The sequence below is a fragment of the Notothenia rossii genome (genome assembly GCF_949606895.1).
Source record: "Notothenia rossii genome assembly, chromosome: 8".
Classification (NCBI taxonomy): domain Eukaryota; kingdom Metazoa; phylum Chordata; class Actinopteri; order Perciformes; family Nototheniidae; genus Notothenia; species Notothenia rossii.
Window position 1 is genome coordinate 52,624,540 of NC_136906.1, and position 27,874 is coordinate 52,652,413.

General features: G+C 40.3%; 2 protein-coding genes and 1 long non-coding RNA gene across 7 annotated transcripts; 1 reads left to right on the plus strand and 2 right to left on the minus strand.

The window, feature by feature from the left end:
- Positions 1 to 417: 417 nt before the first annotated feature.
- On the minus strand, positions 418 to 16,528 carry LOC307014226 (gap junction Cx32.2 protein-like). Of its 5 annotated transcripts, none has more exons than XM_079642060.1 (3): positions 16,422 to 16,462; positions 15,610 to 15,654; positions 418 to 2,047 (listed from the first exon to the last, which is right to left on the minus strand). In XM_079642060.1, the coding sequence occupies exon 3, from the start codon at positions 2,036 to 2,038 to the stop codon at positions 1,289 to 1,291; it is 750 nt and encodes a 249-aa protein (XP_079498186.1). In that variant the 5' UTR covers positions 2,039 to 2,047; positions 15,610 to 15,654; positions 16,422 to 16,462; the 3' UTR covers positions 418 to 1,288. The 5 variants fall into 5 exon arrangements, with proteins under 5 accessions (XP_079498186.1, XP_079498187.1, XP_079498185.1 ...); XM_079642061.1 differs by having other exon boundaries at positions 15,610 to 15,657; positions 16,422 to 16,454; XM_079642059.1 differs by lacking the exon at positions 16,422 to 16,462 and adding an exon at positions 14,438 to 14,545 and having other exon boundaries at positions 15,610 to 16,411.
- Positions 10,617 to 11,796, minus strand: LOC307015314. Its single transcript, XR_013801467.1, has 2 exons — positions 10,863 to 11,796; positions 10,617 to 10,773 (listed from the first exon to the last, which is right to left on the minus strand). It is a non-coding gene; the product is annotated as an uncharacterized lncRNA (long non-coding RNA).
- A 3,344-nt stretch (positions 16,529 to 19,872) lies between the features above and the next one.
- LOC307016815 (gap junction Cx32.2 protein-like) lies at positions 19,873 to 23,578 on the plus strand. The gene is made up of 2 exons (XM_079646139.1): positions 19,873 to 19,996; positions 21,676 to 23,578. The coding sequence occupies exon 2, from the start codon at positions 21,692 to 21,694 to the stop codon at positions 22,460 to 22,462; it is 771 nt and encodes a 256-aa protein (XP_079502265.1). The 5' UTR covers positions 19,873 to 19,996; positions 21,676 to 21,691; the 3' UTR covers positions 22,463 to 23,578.
- Positions 23,579 to 27,874: the final 4,296 nt, after the last annotated feature.

Below are 27,874 nucleotides of genomic sequence, written 5' to 3' on the forward strand. Positions count from 1 at the left end.
CCTGATTCTTCTTTAGCTATAATTTGATCTCTTTTGCATAAGTAAGTTATAAGAATACAGCATATTTTGTTAGTAAAACTGCTTTAACTCAACCATGTCCCTTTTTTTTCTTTCTTAAATGACACTAGTGAGTTGGTTACCTCTACCAAAGGTTCCCTAAGTTACGCACACACTTCACAGAGGATTTAATGGTCACTTCATTAATAATAAACATGTTTTAGCATTAAATATAATAGCACTAAGGAATAATATTCATGTTATTGTTGCTAACCACAGGATTCTTGTTGGTAAATCTCCTCCCCTTCATGTGCTGACATTTTATCTCTTGATCTTTGGGTGTCTCTAGGTGGATGAAGCCACTGTGATCAATGTACTGTTAACTAGGGTGGGTCAAAGCTCATCAACATAAGAGTGAGATTCAGAATGAGATGAAGTTTATTATCACATGCTGCAAATAGAGTCCACATTCCAAACAATAAAGAATAACATACACAAAAGGGACACAACGTAATTATAATAAAACAAAACATTTGATCAAATTGAGACAGAATAAAGAATTACAAAAAAAAATCAATCCACAATCACACTGTCTCGGATAATATTATTGTGATAGTATTGCAGCAAAAACTGCTGCTGAGCCAAAGTTGTGGTAATGTGATACATTTGTAATTGTATTTTTTAAATATGTATTTTAGTGATTCTCAGAAAGAAAATACCAATCATGATTTTTCACGTGTTTTTGTTGCATGTTACCAAGCACTGGGATAAGACTAAAAGAAAAAACATTGTCTAGCACAAGATGTAGAAAACAACCATTAACTCTTAACTTAAGGGGAACTTGGCCTGTTTTCAAAATGCATACATGTTGTTCCTATGGTCTAAGACAGGCCACTCATACTAATAAACAACATCTGGACATATGTTACAGGTGACACTGAGAAAACCAATGGAAATGTTCTGGATATATTGATGAATTACATTGATAAAACTGCAATATATTGGAGATTTTTGGGGTCTAAAAAGCAAAACAAACATTCTTCGTGTCAATAAAGTTCTTATCCTATTTATTATTTAAGGTTTACTAAAGCACAACTCCGCATTCCATGTTCTTGAATTGGATAATGTCATTTGATACATCTCTCCTGCTACTTCCAGCAGAACTGATTTATGAAGAGCTTGAAATAAAAACAATATGACAGTTGGTGCCGGAGATGCAAGTTGTAAAACTGGCTGTGATTCAAACCTTATGTATAACACCATTGAAGCAAAGTTCCAAAAAGCTCTCCGCTCACAGTCTTTCAACACGCTGTGACTCCTTCAGTTGGATTAACACCTCTGAGCCACTGCTTCTTCTTTTCCTCCCCCTCACCTTTGAGATCATCAGGTGGAACATCTCGATGATGTTGAGGATCACCGAGAGGACGGCCATCGCCAACATGAAGACGATGAAGATGGTTTTCTCTGTGGGACGACTTATGAAGCAGTTCACCTGTGATGGGCAGGGGTATTCAGAGCATGTGATCTTAAGAGGCATTAGTATGAAGCCGTAGAGGTAGTACTGGCCAACAATGAAGGCCACTTCCAACAGGATCTTGAACAGCACCTGCATCAAATAGCTGACCAGCAGGACGCCCTTCAGCTGCACCTGGCCAAATTCGTCTGAATACTTTGGAGCTTTATTCATCCCGATTTGACCTAGCTTCTGCGCGATGCGCCTCCTCAGCTTGTTTTCTCTGCGAATCACCAGTAGGACATGGCCCAGGTACATGACGGCTGGAGTGGAGACCATGAGGATCTGGAGGACCCAGAAGCGCGTGTGAGAAAGGGGGAAGTATCGATCGTAGCAGGCGTTCTTGCAGCCAACGCTCCCGGTGTTACAGTCCATGTTGGATTGTTCGTCGCCCCATATTTTATCTACGCCAGCAGCCAGGATGAAGATCCTGAAGAGGAAGAGAACACTCATCCAGACCTTCCCCCCTACAGTGGAGTGGGACTGCACCTTGTCCAACAGATCCGACAGGAAGGACCACTCCCCCATGATGATGGCCTACGAGAAAAGACAAAGACAGCAATGGTGATGAGAGACAGAAGATTTCAAGTCGTACGTTGTGCAGAACATTTTACACATAGCATATTTTTGCATTCAAATAATAAAATAAATATAGATACAATTAAAAAATAAAAATATTGAAAGAATGAAGAAACATCTTCACCAGCAAACCTGTGCAGAGTTCACTAAAAGCATAATAAATACAAAATGCTGCAAGAAGCTCAAAACACAACGGAAACAGGGACACTAAAAAATGATGCACACAGCTGAGAGCAATGCACTTGTTGAAGCTACTCTCACTGGAAACAGACCCTAATGTACGTTTTATTGGGGATTTATAACAATGTGTTCGCATGATTCCATATTTATTTTGTTCGCATGATTCCATATTTATACATATATATGTATATATATATATATATATACATATATATATACATATATATGTATATATATATATATATATATATATATACATATATATATATATACATACATATATATATATATATATATATATATATATATATATATATAGTATACATATATATATATATAGTATACATATATATATATATATATATATATAGTATACATATATATACATATATGTATATATATATATATATGTATATAAATTACTTTTATGTATTCTGAATGACGGATACATGTTCAGAAGACTTGCTTTGATTTGCTAATTGTTTGTTAAGTTTCTCACCTCCTCATAATGAAATTTCAAATGAAAAATATATATATATACATATATATACATATATACATATATATACAGTGGGGCAAAAAAGTATTTAGTCAGCCACCAATTGTGCAAGTTCTCCCACTTAAAAAGATGAACTATGAAAGACAAAATGAGAAAAAAAAAAATCCAGAAAATCATATTGTCTGATTTTTAAAGAAATTATTTGCAAATTATGGTGGAAAATAAGTATTTGGTCACCTACAAACAAACAAGATTTCTGGCTCTCACAGACCTGTAACTTCTTCTTTAAGAGCCTCCTCTGTCCTCCACTTGTTAACTGTATTAATGGCAACTGTTTGAACTCGTTATCAGTATAAAAGACACCTGTCCACAACCTCAAACATTCACACTCCAAACTCCACTATGGCCAAGACCAAAGAGCTGTCAAAGGACACCAGAAACAAAATTGCAGACCTGCACCAGGCTGGGAAGACTGAATCTGCAATATGTAAGCAGCTTGGTGTGAAGAAATCAACTGTGGGAGCAATTATTAGAAAATGGAAGACATACAAGACCACTGATAATCTCCCTCGATCTGGGGCTCCACGCAAGATCTCACCCCGTGGGGTCAAAATGATCACAAGAACGCTGATCACAAGAACGCTGAGCAAAAATCCCAGAACCACACAGGGGGACCTAGTCAATGACCTGAAGAGAGCTGGGACCAAAGTAACAAAGGCTACCATCAGTAACACACTACGCCACCAGGGACTCAAATCCTGCAGTGCCAGATGTGTCCCCTGCTTAAGCCAGTATATGTCCAGGCCCGTCTGAAGTTTGCTAGAGAGTATTTAGATGATCCAGAAGAGGATTGGGAGAATGTCATATGGTCAGATAAAACCAAAATAGAACTTTTTGGTAAAAACTCAACTAGACGTGTTTGGAGGAGAAAGAATGCTGAGTTGCATCCAAAGAACACCATACCTACTGTGAAACATGGGGGTGGAAACATCCTGCTTTGGGGCTGTTTTTCTGCAAAGGGACCAGGACGACTGATCCGTGTAAAGGAAAGAATGAATGGGGCCATGTATCGTGAGATTTTGAGTGACAACCTCCTTCCATCAGCAAGGGCATTGAAGATGAAACGTGGCTGGGTCTTTCAGCATGACAATGATCCCAAACACACCGCCCGGGCAACGAAGGAGTGGCTTCGTAAGAAGCATTTCAAGGTCCTGGAGTGGCCTAGCCATCTCCAGATCTCAACCCCATAGAAAATCTTTGGAGGGAGTTGAAAGTCTGTGTTGCCCAGCGACAGCCCCAAAACATCACTGCTCTAGAGGAGATCTGCATGGAGGAATGGGCCAAAATACCAGCAACAGTGTGTGAAAACCTTGTGAAGACTTACAGAAAGCGTTTGACCTCTGTCATTGCCAACAAAGGGTATATAACAAAGTATTGAGATGAACTTTTGTTATTGACCAAATACTTATTTTCCGCCATAATTTGCAAATAAATTCTTTAAAAATCAGACAATGTGATGTTCTGGAATTTTTTTTTCTCATTTTGTCTCTCATAGTTGAGGTATACCTAGGATGAAAATTACAGGCCTCTCTCATCTTTTTAAGTGGGAGAACTTGCACAATTGGTGGGTGACTAAATACTTTTTTGCCCCACTGTATATATATATATATATAAATAAAAGTTCCTCTTAATGAAATGTATCTGTTTCTTTTCTGGATAGCAAAATACAAATATAATTAGAGAAGTCCAGCCTGTCAGGTAGATCGGTTAGAGATTACAAAAGACGGGAAAATACCCAATCTGTGTGTTGCTATGGAGGCAGATTAACTCATAATATAAACCCAAAATCATCAGTGCATATGTTCACAAATGTATTTTTCATAATGCATAATGAAAGATGGCTATATATATATATATTAAGAATAAAATAATTGAATTATTGATTGACACCACAGTCAATATTAATGTAGCTGCGAGAATTTCCTGCCAGATTTCGAACACTTTCCTGTAGTTAACCTGTTCAACACCGCTCCCCCGATACCGGGGGAAAAACGCGTCATCTGCAGGAAACAGCGTCTGAGGGCATCTTAATATTCAATAAACTATGAATGTTTTGTATCCATGCGTAACGATCAAAATCTATCTATCTAAAATAGTTGTGTTAAATAAACGCACAAGGGGTTCTTGAATGAAATAATATTATAAAAGGTAAACAGAACTGATAAACGGACAATCTGCCCCTTACACAAAATAAACAGAGACAGATTTCATGCATGGATCCATTATATTGATAGTTTTCCAGCCAAACAACACAATCAACATTAAACAGTCCGCTCTGCGATACACAAAAAGTGTCTTTACTGCCTAATCCAGGCTATTGTTCATTGACAAAAAAAGGCTGTTGCTCCTGCGCCCGTCGGTGGCAAAAACATATATATTCCACAAAAAAAAGAAACACGAGGACCAGCGTGTCACAAAGGAGCGATCTCACACACGGTACGTCTACACTACAAGCATCAAAAAATGCTTTCAACGCTTCGCCCATTCACTTGAATGGGGTGACGTAGAAGATTTTGAATCTTCGCCGAACTGCATTGTGGGGAGCATGGCATGGCTTTGCAAGCATCACGAGCATCTATCGGCATCAAAAGTTGAACAATGTTCAACTTTTGAGGCTCGATGCTTGGCATCAGCCAATGAAATCCCGTTTATGCAAATCCCGCCAGTGCAAGCGCAGCCAATCAAACCGCGTGCAAGCTGGGAGAGCCAGACCGCAGTTCATTTCCTCATATTCCAAACGAGATATTACGGTAGCAAATCACCCGGTTCTTTACGACCGGAACTATTTACCGGGATACAAACCGGAGGAACCAGGCATGGAGGGAGGTGGCAGAGACAGTGGGTGAAACTGATAGTTTTTTCGCCTGTTTGGAGAGTTTATATCCAGTTTACTTCGTTTTAACATTGCTATTGCTTTGTATGTTGGGGGCGGGAGATTCATGTGATTGGTTGCTCGCAAAAAATCTCCAAGCTTCAGACACGCCCAGCTTCAAGATTTTTTCATGCCTGTAGTGTAGACGGGCCGTGTGTCGGAGAGAATCTCTCTCTCTATCTGCGCGCGTCCTCTCAAAAGAGACGTGCTTCCAGGTTGGTCGATGCAATATCCACAATCAGTACTTTCAGTTACTTCCCCATTGCATTTGAACATATATATACATGCAGAGAAAATGTAACTATCCCGCTGAATATCCGCATTCACCACACACACGCTTCCTCCTCCCGTGAGAACCAGCCCTGGCATCCCGGTGACGCGCCCACTAAAAAGCCTCTGGGCGCGCCGCGACAGGTGAATAGGCAAATGAGGCTTGCAGAACCACACCCTCAAACCTTACGTAAAAGTGGACATTTAACAACTGTAGTTGCGAGGATAATACATATGCATCATAGATTTCATTTCATTTTCAATCTAAACCACATGCCTTAACCTTTTCTCCTGCCACTACAGTTTATAAAAAACACTTAGATCAATCTGCGACTGTCACACATGTAACGGGAAGAAACTCAGCCAACTGATCTTTTTGTTCTTTTCTTTTTTTTTTAATCCCACAAAACTCTGCCTCTGAATTAGCCACGAGCGAAAAAATGCTAACGCATTACTGCACAGAAACTCACTCATAACCAGTGTTGGGCAAGTTACATTAAAAAAGTAACTAGTAATAGTTATAGTTACTGCTCTCAAAAAGTAACTAGTTACTTTATTAGTTACTAAATAATAAAAGTAACTAGTAACAAGTTACTTTACTTTACTTTAAAAATAATAACAATAAAAATACAAGTTTTTGTTTTTGTTTTTGCTGACTAGTTCTCTGAAGGCATGCAACAGACTTGACCGTTGCGATGGGCAGCATGTCCTCAACAACATACCTGGCAATCAATCTGTTTAGTTGACTCTGGGTGACAGTTGGCGATTTAAAAAAATCGTTTTTTTGCTGTTTTGATGGTGTTGCTCCATCTGGGTCACTGCCGGTGGTTGAGACGGTGGGGTCTTTGGCGAGTAGTTTTATAGCCCCATGTACATTACTTAGGTGCTTAAAGAGCATCTTGCAGGTTTTTATTTATTCTATATTTATGCTTAAACTTGCTTGAAAATTACAATTAAAAAAGTGAATGCAGGATTTGATATGTTTTACGAGACATAAGGGCAGGAATTCAGAGGGAAAGGAGCAATTTTGAGCTCTGCTCTTAAAAACTGCTTTTTTTTAAGGTCATACGTCAAACGCGTCATATTACATCACGCAGGGGACACATCTCCGCTCTCTGACCGCGGGTATAGTAGAGTTGCGTTCAGGGCCGGCCCTAGACTTTTGGGGGCCCTAAGCAAGATTTTGTTTGGGGGCCCCCCTCACTCTAGCGCGTTCTCACTACACACAACACGGAACCAACTTTTGTCTTATGATGTTAGTATGAGCACACATAGTGTACAAATAAGCATGTAAACACTAAAGTGGGACCTGAGAAGAGCAGCACAGTCTTTAAATTGACTACAAATAACTACCTAGGCTATAACTAATGACTATATAAACTCAGTGAACAGAAATATAGAAACTCTTCAGTCCTCAGTGACATATGTTTTGTTGTTGTGGCTCTGAGTCTGTACTCCAGCACATTAGATTTGAAATGAAACAAGGACTATGAGGTTAAAGTGCATACTGTGACCAAGTATTAAATATGACTACTTTGTTGAAGTGTATGTTAATTTGTCCAATATTACATTTGATCCCCCATTTTAGGGGATCAAAAGTACTCTGACAAATGAACATAAACTTGAATAAAGTAGTCATATCAGATAGCACTGATGAACTGACAGTACAGAATAAAAAGACTGACAAAGTGACCATCACTGTTCAAAGATAGATATTTTTAATAAAAAACACTCAACACTAAATAGAATATATAAATAGATCCAAAAATACCTTTAAAGGATTAAATAATATGTGCAAAACAAACTGCTTAACAATGAAATGAAATGTAAAAAAACAAATGCAAATACAAATGTTCCTCTCGTACGTACAGTCAGAATTGTTCTCTTCTTGCTTTCCTGGAGGCAAAGTCATTGATGACCTGATCATAGGAGATCTGGCTGCCAATCTGGTGGTTTATGCTGATTATTGCCATTCCACTCAGGCGATCCTGGGCCATGGAGGACCTCAAGTATGTTTTTATCAGTTTGAGCTTCGAGAAGCATCTCTCTGCGGACGCCACTGTCACTGGAAGGGTACAGGCTATTCTCAGCGCTATCCAAAGATTTGGATAGATCTCACACAGCTCGTTTTCATTTAAGAAGGTGAGCATCTCCAATGTGGTCATATCTTCTTTGGGAAGCTCTGGAAGGCTTTGCATCTCCATGGCTAGCTCTCTCCAGTCAACGTCTGCCTCTTCGCCACAGGTCAATCTTTTTCCCAGCAGGGCACATTGGTCTGTAAGTGACTCATCATCCAGATTATGGAAGTTGTGAAGCACTCCAAACTTGTCTCTTACTTCCCCCAGGGACTTGAATCTGTCCTCCAAAGACTGGATGCCACAGTCCACCACAACATTAAAGAATCCTGTTTCCAGTCTCGTCATGGCATCAGCCACTGCCTCGTCAGCTGCCTCGTAGGCAAAATGCCTCTTTTTGCTCCGCAGCCTCTTTTCTTTCAGCACTGCCTCAACATTCATATTTCCACAGAGCTCTTTTGCTGTGGCCTGAGCATCTGTGAACCCAGTGGCCCTGTAGGTTACCAGCGATGCTTTGGTTTTGTCTAAGAGACTGACCGCAACATCCAGCTGCATGTTGACAGACTGAAGGAGCTTGCTAACTGTATTGATCTTTGACAGAATATCATACCAGACAACAGTGCAGATTTGGAATCTAAATGATCCAATTTCTTCTGCCAGGGATTGGGCCTCAATTCTGACCATGAGATCATTTGCGTTTTCCCTCACCTCTAGCAAAGCCTCCCTGACCTTATCCGTTTGGTAGCGCAACGGCTCGATGCTATTCACTCTGCTCTCCCACCGCGTCTCACTCCAGGACTTGAGAGTGATGTCCACATGTTTTTTCAGGATGGTCCACCTCTGGGGAGAACCTGAAAACAAGGTGTACAGCTTCTGAACATTACCAAAGAAGCAAGTAGCATCTATTGATCCTTTGGCTGAATCCGCCACCATCAAATTCAGTGTGTGGGCTGCACAAGGAACATACAGAGCTCGAGGATTCTTCTCCAACAGCCTGGCCTGCACCCCTTTATTTCTGCCCTTCATGTTTGCACCATTGTCATAGGATTGTCCTCTGCAGTCCTCAAAGGGGATCTTCAGCTCCTCCAGCCTGTTCAAAATGAGTGTAGACAAACCAAGCCCTGTGGATGCAGGGGCTATGATGAACCCCAGAAAGTGCTCCCTGATCTCAGTCCTTTTCTTCACACTCACTGTTCGAATCACAACAGTCATCTGCTCCTGGTGGCTGACGTCTGGGGTGCAATCCAAAATGATGGCAAAATACTTGGACTCTTTGATTTCAGCCACCATTGCTGCAAGTATTGTGTCACTGATACAGGACATGAGTTCATTTTGGATTGTTTTACCCAAGTATGTAGTGCAATTTCCTCCACTGTCAATGTGTCTGATGTGTTCTTTCAGAACAGGGTCAAACTTGGCAATTAGCTCAACTTCTTTGAGGAAATTCCCGTTGTTGTGGTTATGCAGGGTGTCAACAGTCCCTCTAAGTCCCAGGTTCCTCTCTGCTAGAGATTGGATGATGGAAACCAACCGAATGAGCACCTCTCTCCACCTCTTCTTCTCTGCCTCCAGGAGGTACAACTCTGTTTTGTCTATTGTCTTCCCTTTTCTAAGACGGAGCTCTAGTTCCTTCCAAGTCAACACACTTTTCACATGATCTGGGCTGTTGTCGTGTAGCTTCAGTAATGCGCCAATATTCACCCAGTCCTGTTGTCCCTCTGTTATGAGCTTTAATGATTTCTTGGAAAACAACTTGCAGCAAAAGCAGTAGACTGAATCATTGTTCTTGGAGTATATTAACCAGCTTCGCTTAACTTTCTCACCATTTACAAGTGTTCTAAACATGTAATGATAATGAAAGCTTCTGTTGTTTGATGTTTTCGGGAATACAAAATCTCTGTCCACCTGTACTGGCCCCCTAATCACCAGATCTGTACGTACGTGATCGTTAAGTACTGATGGCCACCCAGTTGGATCCATTGGTGAACCAGAGAGAAAAGGAGTAGAAGTTACAGAGGTAGGTGTAGTAGGCGTAATGGTACTGCTCTCAACTTCAATGGGTACAGAAATACCTATAGGGAAATTAATTTTAAAAAATAAGTTTTTGTTACTTGACATGTTTACAAGTTGATGTTCCTGGCAATGAACAACACAGTTGAATGATTGAACACAATAGTAATAACAATATTCATAATAATAATAATAATAATAATAATACCATGATTGATTGGACATATAGTGCTTTGCTTTTCTTGACAAACAAAGTTAAGGTCTCTTTGATGTAGGCCTAAACTTACCATCATTGTCAGAGGTGGTTTCTTCAGTGATGGAAGTTAATGGAACTGCTATGGAATAAAGAAGTATATCATTGTTTAATATATGACTATAGGACTGTCTCTAGATCAGCTGTCTTTTCACCACTATGGCGCTGCTTTTGAGATAGCTCCAAAGTGCTGATCCAGAATCAGTCCTTAAAAACAGGTATCATCAAACTCCTGCCCCATGCATGACAGATATTTATTATAAGCAATGAACAGCGAGCTTGCTCAATAGAACTTCGACAAATGGCAATTGTAGCTAGCTCTATGGGCTTAATCTATACACTTAACACATCATTTACCAGCATTGTCTGAGGCGGTTTCTTGGATGACATCGGAGTCACTGGTGCCAACAGCTGACCTTGTGGTTTCACATTCACCAACAGCAGCGGTGGAGGTTGATTGACCTGCTATGGAATAAAGAAATATATGATTCGTAATGTAATGACTTAATATTCCAAATTCAGAAAGCTCTCACTTTGGGCCCATTTGAACTCACCAACAGTGTCCTCAGTGGACGTTGTGGTGTGTGCTGGCACCTGCTGTGGGCTTCCAAAGTACTTCAGAAGTGCTCCTGAGGAGAGTATGTTACAGAGTTAAGCTTTATGGAAACAGACTTGAAATGGAACATCAAATGGAACATACTAGCTTTATATAGCTAATTCAATATTCAGCCAATGAATACTTGCATTTACATGAACTTAGAACCCACACAATGATGTTTGGATAGTTCGATAGATAGATAGATAGATAGATAGATAGATAGATAGATAGATAGATAGATAGATAGATAGATAGATAGATAGATAGATAGATAGTACTTTATTAATCCCAGGGGAAATTGGTTTACTTGGTCAAAATATGAAACAAGCACATATACCTAGCTAACATTAGCTACGAGTGTGACTTGCTGCCTGAGCTAAACTTTTCTAAAGTAAATTAATCAGTAACGTTAATAGCATCGCATTATTCTACAGAAAGGCTGAGATAATAATGATAACTTGGCTAGTTAGCTAGCTGTAACGTTAGCTAGAAAGTAAGTAGTAGTAGTAAGTAAGTTAGAATACTCCCAAATCCAAGTTATCCAACTATTGTTAGTGGGACACAGGACAGGAGACAGAGCCATAATATGAAGTTACATACCTTTATTGTCTTGCCTTTTTTCTTCATTAAGTTTTCTATTTTTTCGTTTTTGATCACCAGAGGCGTATGTCCTTTTTTTGCCAGACATCATGCAAACTGAAGGCACCACAGTTGAGCGCTCAGCTTTGCCTGCCTGCTCGCTCAAGTTGTCACAGCGTTACAAATGTGCCACAAAACCAACCAATCGGAGAACTCGAGAAGGTCAATTCTGATTGGCTGGTCGTCTCCAATCATATCTTCTATCTGAGATAGATGAGAGTAACACCTACGCCACGACGATTGTTTTTGTACTCCAAATACTAAGCAAAATATGTCACATTATATAATGACTGTTACAGAGTCATCATTTTGAGAAAAAGGCCTTCAAAGTTTCCTCTTCTCTGGATCGATCTGATTGATTAGCGGAGCAAATTATCAAAATAGTACGGAGGGAAGATATTTTCGTTTGGATTACTGGTCTGGGGGAAGCCCGCGAGTGTGTGTGTGTGTGTGTGTGTGTGTGTGTGTGTGTGTGTGTGTGTGTGTGTGTGTGTGTGTGTGTGTGTGTGTGTGTGTGTTTGTGTATTTTTGCATTTGTGTGTATTGTGGGAAAACACTTGAGAAACACCGGCTGTTGTTATGCCTGCTGTGACGTCAAGTTACTCCGTTCTCCGCTTTTAATTATGCCGTTACAAGCTTCAAAGTTGTATTTATCATCTGAATTTGCCGAAACAAGTTTAATATTCTGAAAGCCAATACTTTGTTTATTTGAAATCAGATGAAAACAAACTGTAACGGACCCTGCCGTGTTATCTATGATTACTATACACCTTACATTCATCATTTCAGCGGAGGGAGGGGAAGCGGCGCTGCGGAACAGCAGAGTGGCGAGTGAGAGCTGTCATCCTCCCTTTACAAGCTTCAAATGCCTGTAGCTAATGAGATTGAATCAGTGTTCGAATTACCCATTTGCTTTCGGGGGAGCCCTATTTATTTATTTTATTGCTAATCATATAGGCAGACCTGAAAGATCTATATGTTTCCTGCATTAGGTCAACATTGATCGCCAATAGCTTGTTTGGTAGGACATCTTTTTTTCTCCTCTCCGAAATCTCGATCGCTTTTTCGTTTGCCTGGCCCTTATGGTGATTATAAATCTTTTTCCGCAGGTTATTCTTTTAATCACTGCTGACTTTTCCCTGAATCCTTTCTTGTGAAAGGTGCACTCCGGTGGATTTTTCTGCGAGCGGCAGAGAGATCAATATACTTTTTGCCTCTTTGCAAATCTCATATCCACATTCATCAGAAAAGATGGAGTGAGTGGAATGAAAAGCCATGGATAGCTTTCATTCCACTCACTCCATCTTTTCTGTGTCCAGTTAAAAGGCAGGTCATGGGCATCGTCAGGTTTGCTAGTGCAGGTGGCGCCGGCGGCTGTGGCCGTTGTTGAAGCCTCTTCAGGCTCCGCATCGGCAAGCCTCTCCCTCGGTGTGGAGCTGTCAAACGCGACCCTAACGCCGCTTACAGCCGGCTAGCTAAAAGTTGTTCCGTTCACGTTGTCATTTTTAGAATCCTTCGCTTCTTTGCTTGTGAATCCAAAAGCTGCGAGGCTTGGCTGATTTCGTTTCGCCATATTTTTTATGAACATTGCAAATACGCCGCCGGCATCGCCGCCGTAACCATAGCAACGTAAGTAACGTAAAGAATGCAGCGCCGCCACGTACAGATGGCAACACCCAGAAATATTCACAAATATTCAGAAACTGTAATGAACAATGACTATTATTTATTTCAAGAACTTTTATTTACAGAAACTCAACATTTCTAATCTGTGTGACACAAATATGCAGCTCCCCCTATTTATCTCAAAGTCAGCCTTCAGGGGAGCTCCCTCCCTCTTCGGGGGAGCCAAGCTCCCCCTTGGCTCCCCCCCATTTCGAACACTGGATTGAATATAACAATCAAAAATAACAAAATATACACAGCTAGATCAGATCGCGTTTTAGATGCGACTTTAGAGTAGAGCAACGGTGTACTGAGATAAAAAAAAAAAATTAATTTAAAAAAAAAAATTTTTTTTTGCTAGGGGGCCCCTCAGTGGCTGCGGGGCCCTAAGCGGCCGCTTATGTCGCTTAATGGGTTGGGCCGGCCCTGGTTGCGTTGAGTAGAGCGGTTGTGTTTTAGTGAGCTGGTATTTTTCGGTAGTTTTACATTGTATTTCACCATTTGTAATCATGGTGCAGTATTGTGTTTGTGCAGGTTGCACAAATACCAGCCTGTCAGGACATCGAGTCCACAGTAAAAAGGACCGGAGCTAGCGTTCGTTCCTGGGTGCGTTGTGCATCCACCTCCCTGCAGCACATACTCTCCACAGCTTTATCAGGAAACCGTATTACTTCTCTCTCCCCCCCCTTCGCTGCTCTCTCTCTCTCTCTCCCCTCCGGTACACGGCACCGTAAGACGTTGCATTAGGTAACGCTGTGGTGGCTGTACTGCTCCAGCCGTCTCCTTTGTGTTTGTTCGTTTCCCCCTGTCTGTGTTGTTTGTGTGTGCTTGGTGGCTGTCACTCCTGGCTCCCGGCTCAACCTCCACTCACCTGCTGCAATCAGCTGTGCACCCTCCCCGACTACACACCTGCTTTCCATCAAGCCATTTACAACGACATATCAACGGAGGCTCCACAACCTTTCTCCGCCAGATCGTCAAGTATCAGCCGTATCTTGCGTCTCTCCTCCGGTACACAGCACCGTAGTGTGGAGTTGCATTAGGTAACGCGAGATACGGCTGATACTTGCGCATTAGTTTCTGTTATGGATCAGTATCAACAGTACTGCCAGTAACGTTACTATATAATCAATGCTACTTTAGTTATAGCCTGATATATGATAGCTAACTTTACAATGTTGTGATGTGACGTTAGCTAACATTCTGTAGCTAACGCCGGTCACTCACCAAGATAGCTGCCCAGTTCTCAACTGGTTCTCCTCACACCACAGCTCAATTTCTCTCCGATGGCGGTTATTTCTTCTAATCCTTGGCTGCTCCTGGTCCCTTGGACACCTAGCAGGCTCATAATTATAAGGTTGTGGTCCGTCATATGCATTCGAATATTCATGTTCAACTTCTTCTGTGTCGAAACTAGCATTGGGATCCATGTTTATTAATACGTTACACCGGCCGCTCTCCCCCTTGTGTCCCCCGTGTTACGTCACACGCGGGAGGTCACGTGCCGAGGCTTTTTTATGCGGAAGTGAACATTTCTTACAAAAACGACGCCAGATTTCACTGTTGTATGTATTTCTGTATATTTTTTTGAAAATCTAGTGTATTCATCATTTTCCTACACATTTATTCACAGTTGTCTTTAACCTGGAAGTTGCTCTTTAAGGAGATTGGCATTGCTGTTTTTCGATGTGGACAATGCTTTCTGTCCTGCACACAGTTTACATTTTACCGTAATATTTTTTGCGTCCTTTATCCCCACAAATTGAAAATAGTGGTTATATTTCCAAGTTGTAAATGCGCTGCTGCTCTCGCTGATACTTGCATCTGCCATTGTGTGTGCTGGTGGTGAGCGTTGCTGTGTGTGTGTGTGTGTGTGTGTGTTAGCATTAGCAAGTGTTCGTGTGTGTATTTTCCCCATAAGGCAAGACCCGCCCAACTCTGTCTCTGATTGGCTTACCCTGAAATGTTACCCCACGGTAACCAATCATCACTCCTCTCTGGTTACTTTCACTTTTCCATGGTACTGTGAGAGGACATCACTGTATTCGCCTGTAAATTACATCCGCAGGGAGATTCGGTTCAGTTGGATCACATAATGTAACGCAGTAACGCACCCATTTAAATCACAGTAACTATAACGGCGTTATATGGGAATAGGTAACTAGTAACGCTATTAGTTACCGCAAAAGTAGTTACGTTACAGTAGTCCCAACACTGCTCATAACACCCTAATTACTTATCGTAGCTGCATGTCCAACCCATCGATTAGCATCGTGAGAAGACACAGAATCGATCGGTACCTACATTATCACTCCATGATAAGAACTTGCGAAGATATTAACAAGAACAGACATCAAAACATGTGACGCTAGGTAGCTAAAAACGGCTAAATGGCTCACCTTTGTTGTTGTCTGGTCTTCAATGGCATTCAAACGATAAAAACGCTGCTGAAGGTTAATCCATAGGTTAATCCAATCTGTCTGTGTCCCTTTGAAATGATTTCTGATAATCCATAAGCAATAAACTTGCTTTTCCGTTTCCAGAAGTCAGAGCGAGACAGGTTCGCTCTCATGCAAAACTGTGTGCACATAGCTCTCATTTCTCAATGGTAAGGTGTGTGTGTGTGTGTGTGTGTGGAAATTCCCCTTCGATTATATTGGCTCTAACGGTCAAAAAGAGATGTCAATCACCAAAATCGACCAATGGGCTCCAGAGAAATGGTGAAAACGGCCATTTCAACCCAAATAACCTCAGAGGTGGAGGATGGACACTATAATTTACAGTTTTTTACTATGTTCAATCTGAATTTTCTTTAAAATAAAAAACATCTATATGGATTCTGACTTTTCTACATCCAACTCACAGGTTTATCATTACTTTGAGAAAAAAGATTATTAATTTTCCCCTTTTAGAAGTGTAGTTATGGTCATTTGTTCTTGAAATGTCATTTTCGAGCCTGAGACCTGAAAAACAAGCTCAGTGCTTCACAGGTTAATAACATATTTTCCTTTGTGTTGATAACATTTAAAAGCAACATTTTGCATTCCTAGACCACTCATTAATCAAAATGTTATTCATGAAAGCAGTGAAATGTTGTCAAATAATTAAATAATCCATTTGGGTTTTCCCATTTTAGCTGTTTTTAAAATGATATGTTTAAACAACTTGTTTAAACAACTTTAAACAACGTTTTGTAAATAACTGTTCCTACCTCAGTAATGTTCAGTCAGTCGCTGACTAGCGATCTCTCACTTCCTTCTTATTATTGAGACTCACATTGCGAAATCATCAGATCTTCATGGGTCACAGTAACCCGCCCACACTCCAAGATGCAGAATACCGGTTCAAAGTAGTATTCTGGCATTAATTCAGATTAGCTAAGGCCTGTGTCAGCAATAAACATGACAGTCATAACTATCTCTCTACAGTCATATGCCTATCTCCTCAGGAGCTGTGGCATCATGTTAATTGTAGGAACATGGCTATCGTATGTAAAACACAGAGGGTGTTTCTCAATGTCGAGTATGCTTGCTTGGTAGAACATGTCTTCCGAGTCACTTGCTTCAGAAGCGAGGCAAGAATACTTCCTGGCATTCGGAAAACGAAGAGCGGAACAGGCTAGCAAGTGTGCAGGTGTGCATCATGTGAGAGGCCCCGCCTTACATTTTTCCGCCACAGATTTGGGGAAATTGGTCCTTGCGCAAAGCACTGTGGGGATTTTAAGACCGCGGAGTCTACACATGTGCAGCCTCGACATTTCTCCAAACGAAGTACACCGGGTTCGGTAGAATTCCAAGTATGCTGGACATTGGATCAGTCCTTCGGCGGCACTCGATGACGTAGTATGCTTGAAATAGTGGCTCTGGAGCAGCTTTACTCGACATTGAGAAACACCCAGTGTGTAATCACTGCTTGGGGCCCCGGACCAGAAGGGGGCCCCCAAAGAAGGTTGATTAAATTGGTCCACATTAACAACAACATGAAACCCCCTTTAATTTACTGCAATGACATGTCGGGAACCCCCCTAAGGGGGCCCCATGCATAGCCGATGTCAAAAGCTGCTTCAAAATTTCGGGGGGGGGCGCTTGTGCTGGATGTGTTGGGGGGCATGTCTCTTCTGCCTGGGGCCCCCAGAGTGTCTTGCAGCGCCACTGTTATCATACATCTGGCTACGTACACAGTTAAAGTTAGGCCTTTGTTATCATGTGCTACTCTGATATTAGAAGAGTACATTCAGTATTTTCCCAACAGAAGCATTTTCTATTTGCAGCGTTTTGGTTATACAGTGCTTATAGTAAACACTGTGCATGTTTCGTCAAGTTGGTGAAGATTTTTCTTAACACATTTGTGATTTTATTTCTGCAGAGCATTTTTCCTCATGGAAGTGTTTTGGGCCGTAGTAACGTGTTTGCACCTGTAAGCCACCGTACTTTTGGAATTAATGTTGTGATTCCTATCGCCATTTAAATATACATAAATCTGAATCAATATGCATCTTATGTAATTCTTAAAACAGTAGGTCAGTCTTGAAAGAAGTTCTAAGTATCAGGCAAGTGATCTAAGTACATAGAGTACAGCCTTTTAAGTTCATATGTTATACTTATATCCTAACCGAGAGATGCTGTATTCACTCCACAAAAAGTGAAAAAGACAAACAAAACATTTTCTTTTTTGAATTAAAAAAAAAAAAAAAAGGGCTAAACAATTGAAACGATCAAACATGCTTCCTCTGAAATGGAATTCTAGTAATTCACCATAATATGTGGCATTAGCAGTGTATGAAATTAGGACGTGCTTACAGTCTGGTTCACGGTGTGTGAGTCCTCATGGGAGTTTAAGTAAACTATGACTTGCATTAGGAGGTGATTACAGAAAAATGTTGTGTTAGGGATAATAAGGCTTGCTTTACAGGAACTGAGAGAGAAACATGATTTATCAGGTCATGACTAAGGACTTTTCCTGACACTTTCAAATAGTCAGAGCCACTGATATATTCGACTTTTGTTCTCATTTCTGCTTTTTTCTGCTTTTTCTGCAGAAGTATGTTCTCTTGTGTTTCAGTGTTGGTGTATAGGCTACTGCCTATTATGCTTCATAAAAGGCAGCTTTTCCTATCAATAAAATCATTTTCTATATTAAATATCTTGGTTTCTCTTTTTTTCTGAGGTCACATTGTTCTGTTGTCTTACATAGTACACTAAAAAACATCTTACTGATATTGCTGTTCTCTTTTATTTGTTCGCATTGCATTTGATACTGAGATAATCCAAAAGTATCGTATTCAGGCTACATTACTTAAATATTTTCATACTCAGATTAGGTTACTGATTACATTGTTTTGAAGGTGACCAGTCATTTTAACGGAATACATTTTTAAAGTAACCCTCCCAACCCTGTTCATTCAGTAGTTCCCCGTTCTTAACTCAAATGAACAAGTTAGACTTGATTCAAGTGGTAATTGGGATCCACACTGGGTGCTGAGTGAGAAACTTCACATTATAATCAGCTCAGCAAATGTCATTATTGCTGTGATTTATTTCACCCCTCGAGCTGTGCGTGTACTGCGGTTTCCTTTTCTCAGTGTAGTGCAATTTCACTATGAGGTGATGAGAAACTTAAACATTAGCCAGTGTTGGGAGAAAATTCTTTACTTAAAGGGGACCTATCATGCAAAATGCACTTTTGTACGTCTTTTATACATGAATATGTGTCCCCGGTGTGTCAGGGAACTCACCAAGTGTCAGAAAACACAACCCTCTCTCTTTTCCTCAATACCCAAATCTCTAAAAACAGGACTGAAACGGATCTGATACAGACTGATACAGATTTGAAATTGTTCTGACGTCAGAAACGGGGAGCTCCGCCTATATGGGCAACTCTCCACCTATCAGAGGAATGAGAGGTTGCCGTGGCATGGTAACAGCATGGTAACAGCATGGTAACATGACGCTCGTGCCTCGCCCCCCTCCTTTGCAGGGGGGCGTGGTCAGCTGCAGCTCATTTGCCACAGAATCAGCCCTTGCAAAAACAGGGCTGGAATAGAGCAAATAGAGCGAAATGAGGTATGGCTAAAATGCATGATCTGTTTGGTATTTTGAAAAAAAAACTTCACAGACATGTTTTATATAGGTATGGCCTTGCAATATCTTATTCAAATATAGCATGATAGGTCCACTTTAAGTAAAATATCAAATACTATTGTCTTAATTACTCCATTACAAGTACAAGTTCTTATTAAAAAATGTAAAATAACCAAATTATTAGCATCAAAATGTACTTAAAGTTTCAAAAGTACTAATTCTGCACAATGGCCCATTTCAGAATAATATAAAGTCCAGAAGTATTATCAACTAAATGTACTTCAATTATCAAAAGTAAAAAGTACTTGTAATGCAGAATGGATCTTTTCACAGAATACTACTTTCCACCACTCCAATTAGCAAATGGCTTTGGGAACATGCATCCGTCATTAAGAGAAGTATGTCTGAATGATGAGTAGTTAAAAAAAACTTACGACAGATTGTTAGATACGGTATGTATGTTTAGAGGTTACAAACGATAGGAACATTCTGAGGAGTAAGAGAGTGTGAAGAAACCTTTTTGTTCAGAGTCAGCTAAATGATCACGAGGTTGAGTGAAACGAGAAGCGATGACACTGAAGGGAGCGAATCTGAGTCAGTCTCTCCAGACTGTAAACCTCCCCAGTATTTAAGTCTCCTCGGCGTCTTTTGCTGTCCTGTGTGATGGACACATGGCGAAATATTTCTAATATCTGAAGCCGGACAGGTGAGTGCATTATATGTCTCTCCAACCTCAAATTCAAACACTTTGATTAACATGTAAATGTGTCACTTAACTGCTCTCTTCTGAGCTCTGGCGCTGCGTTGAGTGGTAGCCTGTTACAGCAGCTCCCTACTCATCACTGAGTAGTTGTCAGTTCTCTGTTGTAACAATGTAAATGTCTTCTGAAGGTATTCTGATTCTGATTCTGATAAACATATTTTAGTTGACTCTACTGTTTGGCAATGTCTGTATTATACTGTGTATACTGAATCAAATAATGTCTTACTTTCTAAGAATTGCAGGTAAATGAACCACACTGAGGGGGTTGTGATAGCGTGATATAGCCCCACATTCTCTACCAACTGGGCTAACAGGGCTATTTTTTACAGTAAACAACGACAACAAGGCCCAAGTAACTCTCAGAAAGGTTTCTTAAGACAGCAGGCAACATTACGGGCTGTACACATCAGGATTTCAAGTAAACACTGTGAAGAACATTTGAAATATATACTTTAACTTCATAATTAAAGCTGGTTCAGGCCATATCTATCAAAACGGTCTCAGTTTGTATCTGTCAACAATGAATCCTCATTACAAACTACAATCAGTCATGGAGTACCGCAAGGGTCTGTACTTGGACCCATCCTGTTCATCATATATATGCTACCATTGAGCAATATCATAAGGAATAACTCCATACATTTTCATTATTATGCAGATGATACACAATTGTATCCATCAATTAAACCAGATGTACAATTTCCATTAGTTAAACTGCAAGAATGCCTCACAGACATAAAGACATGGATGACCTGCAACTTTTTATTATTAAACTCTGACAAAACAGAAGTCATTATACTAGGCCCCCAGCACCTTCGGAACGAACTGTCCAACAACATAATTTATTTGAATTGTATTACCATGACCTCCAGCACCACGGTAAAAAATCTTGGTGTTATTTTTGACGAGGATTTGTCTTTTAAATCCCATATAAAGCAAATTTCAAGGACTGCCTACTTCCATCTACGGAATATTGCAAAAATCAGGCACATCCTAAATCACAACAATACAGAAACACTAATCCATGCTTTTATCACCTCCAGGCTGGATTATTGCAATTCCCTTTTATCAGGCTGTCCAAACTCATCATTAAAGACCCTTCAATTCATACAAAATGCTGCAGCACAGGTTTTAACAGGAACGAAAAAGTTGAAATAAAAAAATAGATGGTCTCTCAGTCACACCTGCCTAACAAGACTTACACTAACATGAAACCAAAATTACAATCAATGGTCAACACAACAATTGACCATAAGCAAAACAGGTTACCTGACATCTTCATACTGTCTAATTATAATTTCTTTATTCAGTTTATTTAACCCAAATATATTCATACAGCCCTTTAGATCATTTGGTAAATGATTCCACAGTTTAACGCCGACTACAGAGGTACACACCCGCTTTAAAGTAGTCAGTGCAAACTGATGCTTAAAGTGTCATTTTGTTCTATCCTGCTCATCCTTTAAAGTTACAATTTTTTTGTTTACTTTCTGGTAGTATTCTGTTTGTTGCTTTATGCATGACTTTAGAAGCTTGTTATTGAAATAGATCTTTACATTTGAACAGCCTTGTATTTGTGTGTTCTCTGGAATGTGATGTAATGTCTGTCTCCTCTCCTTCAGACATTAGCTTCCAGCCATGGGGGACTGGTCTTACATGTCCTCTCTGTTGGACAAGGTCCAGTCTCACTCCACGGTGGTTGGGAAGATCTGGATGAGCGTCCTCTTCCTGTTCCGGATCTTTGTCCTGGGAGCCGCCGTGGACAACGTCTGGGGGGACGAAGTGTCCGAGTTCTACTGCGACAGCCACGAACCGGGGTGCAAACACTCCTGCTACGACTGGAGGTTCCCCATCTCCTTCGTCCATTACTGGGTCCTGCAGATCACCTTCGTGTCCACGCCCACCCTGGTGTACCTGGGCCACGCCATCCACATCATCCACAGAGAGAAGAGGCAGATGGAGAAGCTGCGGGACGTCCCTGATGGAGCTGTCCGGAGGAGGCTGAGGTACACAGACGAGAGGGGGAAGGTGCAGATAACAGGCGTCCTCCTCTGCACCTACATGACCCAGCTGGTGTTCAAGATCCTCCTGGAGGTGGGGTTCTGTGTGGGACAGTTCTACATCTTTGGCCCCCCGTTCATGGAGCCTTACTTCCACTGCACCAGGTCTCCTTGTGCCTCTTTAAGTGGGGCCCAGTGTTACGTTTCTCGTCCAAGAGAGAAGACCATTTTTGTGGTGTTCATGCTGGTGGTGTCAGGCGTCTCGGTGCTGCTCAACATCCTGGAGATGATCTACCTGCTGTGTGGCCGGAGGAGAGACAGACGGTACGAGCATCAAGCCCAGCAGGAGGCGCTCTTGTTACAGCAGCAGTCCTCCAACACGGCGCGGGAAGCCACGAGGAACCAGTAAGGAGGCCACCCACTGCTGCCCCCCCGCCAGGGCCCCACAGGCCCCGCCAGTGAGGACAAATACAAGGACTCAGACGTCAGTAAAAAGAAGGTCCCCTGATACATGAACACACACGTCAATCAAATGGAAACACATCTTTGCTCAATAATAAAGTTAAGGTGGTTTCTTTTGAAATTGTACTCACAATATAGACTGAAAAAACTGAAAATAATTAAATTAGATTTCCCATCACTGTATTAGGTTAGTTGAAAGCAATAATATCAAGTTTAAATAACACATATTAGGTTTAAATATTTGCTTTCAACTAACCTAATACAGTTATATAAAAATGTTGAGATGATACATTTAATTAAAGTCAACGTCTCAGTTTTTTCAGTGAACCCTGCAAGAAAGAGACTGCAAATATATGGATATATATATATTTACAGTATATATATATATATATATATATATATATATATATATATATATATATATATATATATATATATATATATATATATATTGATACTGAATATTTCTGTTTGAGTTGCCATTTATTCTATGAATGTGCGTATCAAAGAATGTTTTGGTATGAGATAGAATATTATTTTAAAGAAAAACGGGACAAAAACTACAAATCAAGACACAAGACAATTTTACTTCAAAGGTGATAGTAAGGACGCAGATGTTTTCGGTACAATTCATTTTATTTTTAGGTAAATGTCATATTACTTAAAAGGAATTTGGTTTGGCTGACTCCAAATCAAATTAGATTTTTTTTTAAGAGCTAAACAATATAGTTGCACTATTACAAATATTATGAATGAAAAGCAAATCGAAACTAATTGTGTATTTATCAAATATTTTATCTGAAATATTAAGCTGTATTTTTCTTTTTCTTATTTGTTTCTTTGATGTAATTGTTTTATAACTTTAATTATCTACCCCTGATGTGATCCTTTTTGTATACTGAGTAAATAAAGAGTAAATATATCGTATAAACACACGTTTTTATGTAAAACGTAACTACAAGTGTCAAATAAATGTAGTGCAGTAAAAGTATATACCTCTGAAATGTAGTGAAGTAGCAGAAACGGAAATACTCAAGTAAAGTACAAGTATCACAAAATTAAACTGAATTGCTTAATTAATTACGTGTGCGTGTGTGTGTGTGTGTGTGTGTGTTCGTGTGTGTGTGTGTGTGTGTGTGTGTGTGTGGGTGTTTGTGTGTGTGTGTGTGTGTGTGTGTGCAGGAGTGTGTGGCACGTTGAATGACAGTACAAACACCAGGGGGCAGAGTCTTCTTCATGAATGAATGACTCTCTCTATCCAGTAGATGTTCCTGACAACTTGAATGTACTTTTCAATTAATACCAGCAGGTGTGTCTAGAATAGAACAAGGTGATAAACTAGATATATTCAAACTTTGCTGAGCTCCCATGAAAAACAACCTTAAAGTATGGGTTTGAATTCTGTGTCTTAAAACAATATTTCACCAGTGGTGAACCGTCAGGGCCTTCAAGGTATTCAGAAAATACCCTGGAACACTCAGATAAAACAAACAAAAAAATCGATTTAATTATATAAATAAAATGTAATAAAACACGGCGGGGGTGAGTGTGTGTCTACAGAAGGTCCAGTTGTGATAGACACGGTTCGCCACTAATTTCACTGCATATTATGTGCATTTAAAACATTCTTTTAGTCTCCGAGATTATTCAGTGCATTGAATTACACACATATTGCATGTCTTAACTTCATTGGAGATGCTCTTCTCTTCTTTTGCTCTTTCTAGGGGGAGTGTATCCTTATCTGAATCGAGATTTTAAGGAAATGTAAGCAATTCTCTTCACTCACATTTCCAAAGGAAGTGTTTTGAGGAAGTCAGAGTTGCTGAGTTGACAGCACTGGGACAGAGCTCTTGCTTAGCATGCGGAAAAAACATGACAACAGAGGGCAGTGCACGTGGAATCTGTGAAAGGTCAGTGGAGCCCAAAATGCTTCTGCCTGGACACTTCACATGACGGAAAATGGAAAGAAATATGCAGGTTCATGAGACTTCATGCCACAACCCAACAGTTTATTGACAAACTAATCAAGACTCAGATACACTGAAAACACTAAATCGTTGACAATGATATTAAAGGGCCCATGTCATGCTTTTCCGATTATTACCCGTCCCCTTCTGTGTTATGAAGGTTTTTCTGCATGTAAACGGTCTGCAGAGTCAAAAACCCTCAAAGTACACCCTGTAGCGAGTAAAACTCTAACACAGAAAAGACCTGTCTATGCTATTTAGCACAGAGAGTGAATACACATACTATACAGAGATGCTGTATGAGAAACCAATGTGAGTTTGGAAAATTGAACAATAAAAATCTATTTTAGTAGACCTCAACAATGGAATTATGATCAGTAGAAATGGCCATGACATGGGAACTTTAAGTTGAAATAGGTTCAACTTCATATTATTGATTTCAACTAATCTAAGTTATGTGAAATGTGTGGACATAATACATTTAATTAAAGTCAACGGTTCAATGTTTTCAGTGTAAAGTCTCCTTAAAACCGGAAAATTCCATTTTCAGATGGAACTTTGATAACACACATATTTAGAATGTGATATATGTGGATTAAGAAAATGATGTCAGAATTCAAATGTCCTATAAAAGATCAAATAAAATACACATTTGTGCATAAACATAAGAAGTTATACCTAAAGTGTACATTTTACTAAAACATAGAACATCTATATTACAAAATATGCAGTAGTCTATAAGTATGTTAAAGGCTATATTACACAGCTAGTTTATTCAGCTTTGTTTTTATTTAAATGTTTCTTTATGATGCTATTTTCACAGAAATAAGTAAATTGATTATCTACTTTGCTCCATTAAGGCATGAAAACAAAATCCAGGCTTGAATACAACATATTTTGGCATCGTTGAGGTAATGTGTTATTTCCCTAGAACAGGGGCGGAACCTTTTTCCTCTCAAGGACCATTTCAATTTTTACAACATCCTTTGAGGGCCGTACAAATTATTGAACTCAAAGTCTGCTTAAAAAACTCAAATAACAGCCCATTCATTTATCGTTTCTTTCATGCTGTGCAAAGAAAAAGCAACCTCTTAATCCAGATATTTGACCATGACCCGTGCATTCATGCACCGTGGCATGAACACCAAAACAGAAAGATATGGACAAGATGTGTGCAAATGTATTTAGTTTTATATCCATGTGGACATGATTTAAGTGGGGGGGTGGGGGCGGATCTAACCTCATCTAGGGGGGTTTGGGGGCATGCACCACCAGGAAGATTTTTTTTAAATGTTGAAGTTAAAAGCATCAATCTGGTGCACTTTGAGAGCAACATGAAGAGATCTATGGATACGTCTCTCAACACCCATATGAAACAGAACTGTAAGCAGATTTTTTTCTTTATGGATATTTTACAAATCACTTCCCTTTTAAACTGTATTCTTGTTTATTAATAACAACTTTTTTTCACTGTCATATTAGTATTGTATACCTGTTTACTTTATTCTCTTATTTTTCTATAACTATAATGATCATATAAAGATGTGCCTTTACCTCACTGGTTGGAGAAAAAGCTTCTTATATTCGTTAGCATAGCTAGCTAACCAGATGCTAATAACAACAACGTTATTGACTGTATGATCAGTATGACAGATGAACAGATCGCCACTGGGCTTTCAACTAAAGACACAGCCACGCAAAAACTGCGGAATGTGTACAGCTCCTTATGGGTATTGTAATTTGTGAAGTCCCGGCCCGGAGCCGCTTTCTGGTGCTCTCCGTTAGAACTACACTCCTGTCAGACGAGACATATACCACGTGATGACACGTTAGGCTCGTGTTGTGTTCAAGGACCCTGACCTTGGCCAGGGAAAACAAGCTTGTTTAATTATCTTGCGGTCTAGATTTCTTGAATTGTTTTCTTTTTTGCGTGTGTTTATAAATTACCTCGAGGGCCGTACCAAATGGTCTTGCGGGCCGCATACGGCCCGGAGGCCGGAGGTTCCCCACCCCTGCCCTAGAAGTCCTGTCCCCTTTGTATTTATACCATTAAAACCATTGCACAAGTCAAATCCTTGAAGGTTCAGGGCTTATGGAGGACTTTGAGATTGGGCCCTCACCTCACCCTCTGTGGATGAGGTCACAAGTTGAGAGAGTTGCCTATGTGTATTTTACCCCTGAGTGGCTGTGTATTTTCCCTGATGAGTCTGTAGCGCACATGTTTTCCTTTCTGTCTGGAAAACCTGGAAAACATGGGTAATTGTGGACTACTTTCGAAGCAATGGAAAACACCTGGACAATGAGAGGAGAAGTTAAATGTCCTGGAAACTGTTTATCTGGAACATGTTTTATGTTGATCTGTCTGGTGATTTTATCCTAGCAAATCCCCATCAGTAGAGCAGCAGAGTGATACCGCTGAATGCTTTCTGACTCTCCTCTGTCTGTGGCACTTGTGTTCCTAATAAAGGCACAACTCTTTACAAATAACTCACAATTATAGATTTTGCAAAGGCTTAGAAAATAGAAAGGTGGAGGAATGGGTCCTATAAACGAGTCAGCATTTTACCACTTTGGTTCCCTTCCCTTGAGGGATTGTTGAACATGTTTTTGAATAGCCTGAAATGAGATCTGTGGTTAATACAAACTGAAAAGATGTTCTAGAACATAACACATGTCAGTAAATACACCAATCTGAAGCTTCAATGTGTCATATAAGCAGCTAACTAGTGTCTAAAAATCATCATCACGCCGAACATTAGCCGCCGTTAGCTTAGCGGTGGTAATGTGCAGCCAGGTGACTGTGGGTGTTTCTCAATCGCGAGTACGCTTGCTTGGTAGCACATGTCTGCCGAGCATCTTGCTTCAGAAGTGAGGCAAGAATACTTCCTGGCATTCGGAAAACGAAGAGTGGAACAGGCTAATAGGTGTGCAGGTGTGCTTCATATGAGAGGCCCGCCTTGCATTTTCCGTCACAGATTTGGTGAAATTGGTCTGTGCGCAAAGCATTGTGGGGATTTTAAGACCGCAGAGTGTGCAGCCTCGAAATTGCTCCTAACGAAGTACGCCGGGCTCGGTAGATTTCCAAGTATGCTGGAGATTGGAACAGTACTTCGGCGGCACTCGATGAAGTAGTATGCTTGAAATAGTGGCTCTGCAGCAGCTTTACTCGCGATAGAGAAACACCCCGTGATTAGTTTCTTCATAGGCTAACACCCCTGCTGAAAAAAACAGCTTAAACCAACTTAGCTGGTCAACTTAGCTGGTCAACCAGCCTGGCTGGTTTAGAGGGGTTTTGGACACTTCAGCTGGCCAGGATGGCTGGTTTAGCTGGTTTAGCTGGTGCACCAGCTAAACCAGCCATCCTGGCCAGCTAGAGCCAGCCAGCCGGGATG

Coding starts and splice junctions, on each gene's coding strand:
- LOC307016815 (XM_079646139.1), top strand. CDS start 21,692: ATGGGGGACTGGTCTTACATGTCCTCTCTGTTGGACAAGGTCCAGTCT.
- LOC307014226 (XM_079642062.1), bottom strand. CDS start 2,038: ATGGGGGAGTGGTCCTTCCTGTCGGATCTGTTGGACAAGGTGCAGTCC.